The sequence below is a fragment of the Cherax quadricarinatus genome, chromosome 79 (assembly GCF_038502225.1).
Source record: "Cherax quadricarinatus isolate ZL_2023a chromosome 79, ASM3850222v1, whole genome shotgun sequence".
NCBI lineage: Eukaryota > Metazoa > Arthropoda > Malacostraca > Decapoda > Parastacidae > Cherax > Cherax quadricarinatus.
In genome coordinates this window covers 5,704,287-5,713,421 of record NC_091370.1, presented here as the reverse complement: position 1 = coordinate 5,713,421, position 9,135 = coordinate 5,704,287, and the positions used below count along the sequence as shown (strand labels likewise).

Sequence of the window (9,135 nt, the reverse complement as noted above, 5' to 3'; positions counted from 1 at the left end):
GGTTTGAGTTCTTGGCGTTTAAATAGTGTGCCAATAATAAAGCACTTTCCACACATCTCACTCAGCTCATGTAGTTGCTTCAAGCTGGCATCACCTGAAAAAACCACAGACCATAATGAAGCTTAAGTCCTGAATAACGTATTAATTATAAACATTATTAAGAAGACTATATACACATAACTGACTACTTATACTCTGGTACACCCCTACTGTTTAATACATGATATTATAGATGAGCCCTGCAGTAGGTCTACTGGCCCATGCTAGGCAGATTCCTCAAACTGTCCTTCTCACCTATAAGAACATAATAGAGGTTAGGTTTAGTTACACTGGATTTACAAGAGTGCTTGCCGATAGTTTTACTAAATTTGTGTGTGGAAGACCTCACCTCTGGCTGGAAAATATCAAAGATTTCTCCTGAGTGACTGACTACAGTCAATATATAGTAGATATATAGACTACAGTAAATATATAGACTATGGAATTATTGCAGTTCAGAAATTAGTCACAAACACCATGTATAAATGATACAAAAGAAGGTCAGTGACGTCACTGCTGTAGGACTATTGGCCCATGCAAAGCAGGTCCAATTCACGCCCACTTACGTACTTGTCCAACCTATTTTTTAAAGTGATCCAAGATTCTCACTTCAATGATACTACCTGGGAGTGTGTTCCACTCAACCATGACTCTTATTACCAGACCAATGCTTCTGTATATCCTTTGAAGGAAATGGGTAAAATTATTTAGGTACAGGCACACATTACACTTATCATACATAGTAACATATCTGTAAATTACATAGGATAGCCCTCCCTCCCCAAGTCAAAATAACTTATTACCATTGGGGTCCTTGTAATGTCTTGTTAGGTAAATGGACACAGATGCAACTAATGTGACATTTTATTGTGACAATGTTTTGCTCTCCAGAAGCTAGGTTAGGTTAGGTTAGGTTTGTCAGGAAACAGGACAAGTGTTTCCTGAGTCTTTGTCAGATGACCCGCCTTTGGAGCTTTGGTCATGTGACAGAGGCCTTCCGCTGGCTTACCGGTCCACCCCTTTAAAAATTATGGTCAGTTATAACCATTTTAATTAGAAGCTTTGTGAAGCTCCTGGAGAGTGAAATATTGCCACAATAAAATATCACAATAGTTGCATCTGTGTCCATTTATCTAACATTTTGTCGGTAATTCTACCACTACTACCACCTGTAATATCTTATTTAAAACCTAGCAGCAAGTTTGTACTCACCCCAGACGGTTGCTGCCCTAGCCTGCACCTTGGGTGTCATCTTGGTGAGTCTGGCAGCATACATGTTACAGTACTGACGAGTGACATCTTTACTGCCCCACAGTAAGTACTTCTTACACAGGTTGTGGTAACTCACTGTCTCTCTTACTGCTGTCTGCCTTCTCTCCTCCCTAGGTACACTCAGTAGGTCCTCACTCCCAGTACTCCCACGACAACCCTCCAGAATCATGTCTGACTTCAATATTCCACGAAATTTTGTAATTATATAAAATTCAGCACACGTGCTGAAGACCGACTCTGTTATTGTTTGTTGTTGGTGTTTAAAGGCGTCTACATTATGAGATGTATTCACCCCTACCTCCCTATTTTGGGGATTAAAATATTGTTAAAATATGGGTAAATAAATTTCGATGGATAAAGAAAAGAGAATAATTGTTCTAAACAGAAAGCTGGACCACATCGCAAAATATCCAGAGAGAGAGAGAGAGAGAGAGACACCTCAACTCTACTTTAACTGGTGACCGACTCTCTTTAAAAGCCGTAAAATATCAACGGGGGGGGGGGGGGGGAAGTCTGGTTTTGGCGCCACGATCACAATGGCAGGTCATTTATTTTAAACATCCCAAAACAGAATAATGACATTATTCCAGAGATGCCCAGAGTAGTGACGTACATCCATGTATGACACAATTAATGTACACAATTTTCTATACCGTTGAAAGATATATTTTTTCATTTATGTTAATGTAAAAATTAATAATTTTGTACCAAAAGAACCTTAGAAAACTTACCTAACCTAACCTTACCCACCTAACCTAACCTTACCCACCTAACCTAACCTTACCCACCTTACCTAACAAGCGAAATTTAATTTAGCATAATCCAACTAAATATACTTTTGATAAGTTTACAATAATTTAAAAATAAAGAAACACAACGAAATATATTTTTTTTCGTTAGATTAAGAATGAGTTTTGCGAAATTATTGCATACACAAATTTTCGCTTGCCTTATTCGGCAAGAAGAGCGTTTTATTTAAGCCAAAATCACAAGTTTTGCCTATTCAGCACGACATTATACACACACACACACACACACACACACACACACACACACACACACACACACACACACACACACAAACATATATATATATATATATATATATATATATATATATATATATATATATATATATATATATATATATAGATAGATAGATAGATAGATAAATAGATAGATAGATATAGATATAGATATATTGCGTAAATGGGTGAGGTGTGTGAAGGGAGCCTGGCCTGAGTACTGTACTCAGCACATACACTTGAACCTACGTACAAGCTTGCTAACATTCACTATGACTCTCACTTCCTGGCTGGCTGGTAACCTCGCCACACTGGGTTAATACTGCTAACCTCGTCACATTTAACATTTCAAAACTCAATACCAAGTCCACTGATCGTAAGCAAAATGATTTTTTTTACTACAGATTCAGTCCTGGTAATAGTAAACTTGTGTGGTTTTTACATGCGGCTACCTGGGAATAATTTCAGTGCTTTTGTGCATTAGTCTAAATTCACATACACACACACACACACACACACACACACACACACACACACACACACACACACCTAGAAAGGAATGATCTCACCAACAGCAGCCAACATGGTTTCAGGGACGGGAAATTCTGTCACAAACCTACTGGAGTTCCATGACATGGTGACAGCAGTAAGACAAGAGAGAGAGGGGTGGGTGGATTGCATTTTCTCGGACTGCAAGAAGGCGTTTGACACAGTTCCACAAAAGATATTAGTGCAAAAACTAGAGGACCAAGCAGGGATTACAGGGAAGGCACCACAATGGATCAGGGAATATTGTCAGGAAGACAGCAGCGAGTCATGGTACGTGGCGAGGTGTCAGTGTGGGCGCCTGTGACCAGCGGGGTCCCACAGGGGTCACTCCTAGGACCAGTGCTGTTTCTGGTATTTGTGAACGACATGGCGGAAGGAATAGACTCCGAAGTGTCCCTGTTTGCAGATGACGTGAAGTTGATGAGAAGAATTTTTTCGATCGAAGACCAGCAGAACTACAAAGGGATCTGGACAGGCTGCAGACCTGGTCCAGCAATTGGCTCCTGGAGTTAAACCCCACCAAGTGCAAAGTCATGAAGATTGGGGAAGGGCAAAGAAGACCGCAGACGGAGTACAGTCTAAGGGGCCAGAGACTACAAACCTCACTCAAGGAAAAAGATCTTGGGGTGAGTATAACACCAGGCACATCTCCTGAAGCGCACATCAACCAAATAACTGCTGCAGCATATGGGCGTCTAGCAAACCTCAGAACAGCATTCCAACATCTTAATAAGGAATCGTTCAGGACCCTGTACACCGTGTACGTTAGGCCCATATTGGAGTATGCGGCACCAGTTTGGAACCCACACCTAGCCAAGCACGTAAAGAAACTAGAGAAAGTGTAAAGGTTTGCAGCAAGACTAGTCCCAGAGCTAAGGGGTATGTCCTACGAGGAGAGGTTAAGGGAAATCGATCTGACGACACTGGAGGACAGGAGAGATAGGGGACACATGATAACGACATACAAAATACTGAGAGGAATTGACAAGGTGGACAAAGACAGGATGTTCCAGAGATTGGACACAGTAACAAGGGGACACAGTTGGAAGTTGAAGACACAGATGAATCACAGGGATGTTAGGAAGTATTTCTTCAGCCACAGAGTAGTCAGTAAGTGGAATAGTTTGGGAAGCGATGTAGTGGAGGCAGGATCCATATATAGCTTTAAGCAGAGGTATGATAAAGCTCATGGTTCAGGGAGAGTGACCTAGTAGCGATCAGTGAAGAGGCGGGGCCAGGAGCTGAGTTTCGACCCCTGCAACCACAGTTACGTGAGTACAATTAGGTGAGTACACACACACATATCAGAAGAGTGGTGGAGCACCTAGAAAAGAATGAGCTTATACAAGATAACCAGCACGGTTTCAGGGAAGGAAAATCCTGTCACTAGCCTACTGGAGTTTTACGACAAGGTGACAGAAGTAAGACAAGAAAGACAGAGGAGCGGGTAGACTGTATTTTCTTGGACTGTAAGAAGGTTGTTGACACAGTTCCACACGAGAGATAAGTGCAAAAGCTAGAGGAGCAGGCAGGAATAACAAGGAAGGTACTGCAATGGATCAGAGAATACCTGACAGAAAGGAAACGACGAGTGATGGTACGTGACGAGGTGTCAGAGTGGGCGCCTGTGACGAGCGGGGCTCCACAAGGGTCAGTCCTAGGACCGGTGATGTTTCTGGTATATGTAACATGACGGAAGGGATAGATTCAGAGGTGTTACACAAATAACCCACACATAGAAGAGAGGAGCTTACGACGACGTTTCGGTCCGACTTGGACCATCTTCGTTCCAGTTACGGTATTGTGCCGTTTTTTGTTATTCAGGGGTGTCCCTGTTTGCAGACGATGTGAAGCTACTGCGAAGAATTCAAATGGATGAGGATCACGTAGGACTACAAAGGGATCTGGACAGGCTGCAGGCCTGGTCCAGCAACTGGCTTCTGGAGTTTACCCTCTCCAAGTGCAAAGTCATGAAGATTAGGGAAGGTCAAAGGAGACTGCAGACAGAGTACAGGCTAGGGGGCCAAAGATTGCAAACCTCATTCAAGGAAAAGGATCTTGGGGTGAGCATAATACCGAGCGCATCTCCTGAGGTGCACATCAACCAAATAACTGCTGCAGAATATGGGCGCCTGGCAAACCTAAGAATAGCGTTTCTACACCTTATTAAGACTGTACACTGTGAACGTCAGGCCCATATTGGAGTATGCAGCACCAATATGGAACCCACACCTGGTCAACCACGTCAAGAAATTAGAGAAAGTGAAAAGGTTTGCAACAAGACTAGCCTTGGAGCTAAGGGGTATGTCCTACGAGAATAGGTTAAAGGAAGTCAACCCGATGACACTAGAGGACAGGAGGGACAGGGGAGACATGACAACGACATATAAAAGATTGAGAGGAATCTAAGAGGTGCACAGAGACAGGATGTTCCAGAGATATGACACAGAAACAAGGGGGTCACAACTGGAAGTTGAAGACTCAGATGAGTCACAGGGATGTTAGGAAGTATTTCTTCACTCATAGAGTTGTCAGGAAGTGGAACAATCTGGAGAGTGATGTAGTGGAGGCAGGATCTATACATAACTTTAAGAAGAGGTATGATGAAGCTCATGGAGCAGTGAGAGAGTGGATCTAGTAGTGACCAGCGAAGAGGCGGTGCCAGGAGCTATGAATCGACCCCTGCAACCACAAATAGGTGAGCAAACACACACACACACACACACATAGACACACACACACGTGATCTTAACACATTTGTAGTATATATGAACATTTCGGTGATAAATACATGCCCATCACCATCATTTGTTTCTGCAACATGACATAATAATACACAAGCTGTAATACACAAAGGTAGAGAAAAAATACAAGCCAAAACACTGAATATAAACAAAAAACCGAACTCACCCAAAGACTCCAGGTTTAAGTTGTTTAATATATTAACTGTATAATTTAAATCCAAAGTATTATGTACTTCAAGTATAATGTTAAAGTTCTCTGGACTCAGCACATGATTCTGTCATTTAGAATTAATTCTGATGGAGAAGCGAGGATCTTGTATAGTAATGTATGCATATATCGCGAACAAGCGGTGCAAGATGCAAAACAACCACAGGAGGAGTTGAATGATAGCTCTAGGCCTTTCGTGTTGCAATCAACACACTATCAGGAACTTGCAATGTTGCAGAAAAGACAAGGAGAAGGAGGTTCAAGCAAATACGATCACCTGACTCCCCTTTGCTGGGCGCCTTTGTCACGTTTGATACACTTGTCCCTCTCTGTTGGGTATCGAACCTGATTACTTCTCGTTCATTTCCCATTGAGTGTGTGACCCCATACGGGTTTAAGGCTTCATCCTAAACGTAATATCAACGACAATTTGCCTCTAAAGATACCGTGCCATGGGAATTTCCTCAAAGAACTGGGTTCCAGGATCATGGTAACCCCCTATAGACCCGAGGGCTGCCATCTGTGTCATCCATATACACCATGGAACGGGTGGGATTTGAACCCAGGACGAGTGAGTCGTAAAACTCTGGGCCACATACCGCTGGATATAACGAAGTCAAGGCATCGTAGGGGAAAAGTGATGAATGTTATGTATTTTGACGTTCGTACAAGGAATAAAAGTATGATAATAGTGAACGTTGAGCAAGTGAGGTGGAGCAGGGGGTGGTGTAGCAGGTGAGGTTGTGCAGGTGAGGTGGTGCAAGTGAGGTGGAGCAGGGGGTAATGTAGCAGGTGAGGTTGTGCAGGTGAGGTGGAGCAGGGGCTGGTGTAGCAGTTGAGGTTGTGCAGGTGAGGTGGTGCAGGTGAGGTGGAACAGGGAGGTGGTGTAGCAGTTGAGGTTGTGCAGGTGAGGTGGAGCAGGGGGGTGGTGTAGCAGCTGAGGTTGTGCAGGTGAGGTGGTACAAGTGAGGTGGAGCAGGGGGGTGGTGTAGCAGCTGAGGTTGTGCAGGTGAGGTGGTACAAGTGAGGTGGAGCAGGGGGTGGTGTAGCAGGTGAGGTTGTGGAGGTGAGGTGGTCCAGGTGAGGTGGAACAGGGGGTGGTGTAGCAGTTGAGGTTGTGCAGGTGAAGTGGAGCAGGGGGTGGTGTAGCAGTTGAGGTTGTGCAGGTGAAGTGGAGCAGGGGGTGGTGTAGCAGTTGAGGTTGTTCAGGTGAGGTGGTGCAGGTGAGGTAGAGCAGGAGGTGGTGTAGCAGTTGAGGTTGTGCAGGTGAGGTGGAGCAGGAGGTGGTGTAGCAGTTGAGGTTGTGCAGGTGAGGTGGTGCAGGTGAGGTGGAGCAGGAGGTGGTGTAGCAGTTGAGGTTGTGCAGGTGAGGTGGTGCAGGTGAGGTAGAGCACGGGGTAGTGTACTAGGTGAGGTTGTACAGGTGAGGTGGTGCAGTTAAGGAGGTGCAGGTGAGGTGGAGCAGGTGAGGTGAAGCAAGTGAAGTGAAGCAAGTGAGATGAGGCAGGCGAAGTGAGGCAGGGGTGAAGCAGATGAGGTAAAGCAGGTGAAATGAGGCAGGTGAGGTGAGGCAGACGAGGTGAAGCAGGTGATGTGAAGCAAGTGAGGTGAAGCAGGTGAGGTAAAGTAGGTGAAATGAAGCAGGTGAGGCAAAGCAGGTGAGATGAAGCAGGTGAGATGAAGCAGGTGATGTGAAGCAAGTGAGGTGAAGCAGGTGAGGTGAAGCAGGTGAGATGAAGCAGGTGATATGAAGCAAGTGAGGTGAAGCAGGTGAGGTGAAGCAGGTGAGGTGAAGCAGGTGAGGTGAAGCAGGTGAGATGAAGCAGGTGAGGTGAAGCAGGTGAGGTGAAGCAGGTGATGTGAAGCAGGTGAGATGAAGCAGGTGAGGTGAAGCAGGTGAGGTAAAGCAGGTGAGGTGAAGCAGGTGAGGTGAAGCAGGTGAGGTGAAGCAGGTGAGGTGAAGCAGGTGAGGTGAAGCAGGTGAGGTGAAGCAGGGGGTGGTGGTGGTGAGGGCACCTCAGTCGTGTGTGGACCACCACACAGGTAACACGTGTGATATACGCTCTCCCGCACCTCCATCTCTCTCTTATAATAAATCTCGATACACATAGTAACAATACTACCATCTTACTGTGTAACATGAGGTACAGTGTCTATTGCCAGAAAATCCTATCATCCAGTCATACTTTAATATATTAGGCTCTAAATAGGCCTATACATGAATTTCGACCGCAGTTTCGGGTAACAATATAGACATGGGCCAGAAAGGCATGAAATATTTCCAGCAAGTGTCGTGTTGACATCAAATTTCACAATTCTGGATCATAACAAATTTTCTCTCTTCCTGCCTAAAGTAAGTACATTAATACTTTAATATATATACAACGAGGGAGTTGAGTGATAGCTCTAGGACTTTGGTGTAAAAATCGACACATTATCAGCTTGCAATGTTGCAGAAATGAGTGGGAAGTAGAGGATGCGTTCAAGGGAACGACTCGTAGCTACAACATTGCAAGCTCCTGATGATGTGTTGATTGCAACACGAAAGGCCTAGAGGTATTATAATATGGTTGAAGAGGCAGATGGATCGAGAGATACATTACAAATACAGAGTTGATTTACAACTGTTTTTTTGTCAACAATTACATTATAATTATTACACGGGACTGCACGGAAGTGAGGCCACGTACTCAAGATACAGCAGGCTTTATACCCCTTCAGAACTGCTGGGGCCACGTACTCAAGATACAGCAGGCTTTATACCCCTTCAGAACTGCTGGGGCCACGTACTCAAGATACAGCAGGCTTTATACCCCTTCAGAACTGCTGGGGCCACGTACTCAAGATACAGCAGGCTTTATACCCCTTCAGAACTGCTGGGGTTACGTACCCAAGATACAGCAGGCTTTATACCCCTTCTGAACTGCTGGGGCCACGTACTCAAGATACAGCAGGCTTTATACCCCTTCTGAACTGCTGGGGCCACGTACTCAAGATACAGCAGGCTTTATACCCCTTCAGAACTGCTGGGGCCACGTACTCAAGATACAGCAGGCTTTATACCCCTTCAGAACTGCTGGGGCCACGTACCCAAGATACAGCAGGCTTTATTCCCCTTTTGAACTGCTGGGGCCACGTACCCAAGATACAGCAGGCATTATACCCCCTCTGAACTGCTGGGGCCATGTACCCAAGATACAGCAGGCATGATACCCCTTCTGATCTGCAACACTTAGGTTAGGTTTGTCAGGAAAGAGGACAAGTGTTTCCTGATGCAGTTATAACCATCAGATCATTC

General features: G+C 44.8%; 2 protein-coding genes across 2 annotated transcripts in view; one reads left to right on the top strand and one right to left on the bottom strand.

Annotated features, from left to right (window-relative positions):
* The window catches only part of PolD2 (DNA polymerase delta subunit 2), a 46,986-nt gene extending 45,394 nt beyond the window's left edge, over positions 1-1,592 (bottom strand). The window contains exons 1-2 of the mRNA XM_053796927.2: positions 1,252-1,592; positions 1-94 (exon numbers count right to left, since the gene is read on the bottom strand). The exon at positions 1-94 is cut by the window's left edge and continues 28 nt beyond it. Coding sequence (XP_053652902.2) covers positions 1-94; positions 1,252-1,480 — 323 coding nt within the window. The 5' untranslated portion in view covers positions 1,481-1,592. The remainder of the gene's footprint in view (positions 95-1,251) is intronic.
* Positions 1,593-7,856: 6,264 nt separating this feature from the next.
* LOC128702750 (cylicin-1) overlaps positions 7,857-9,135 on the top strand; it is a 244,931-nt gene continuing 243,652 nt past the window's right edge. The window contains exon 1 of the mRNA XM_070101846.1: positions 7,857-8,190. The gene's annotated coding sequence lies outside the window, so the exon portion shown is untranslated. The remainder of the gene's footprint in view (positions 8,191-9,135) is intronic.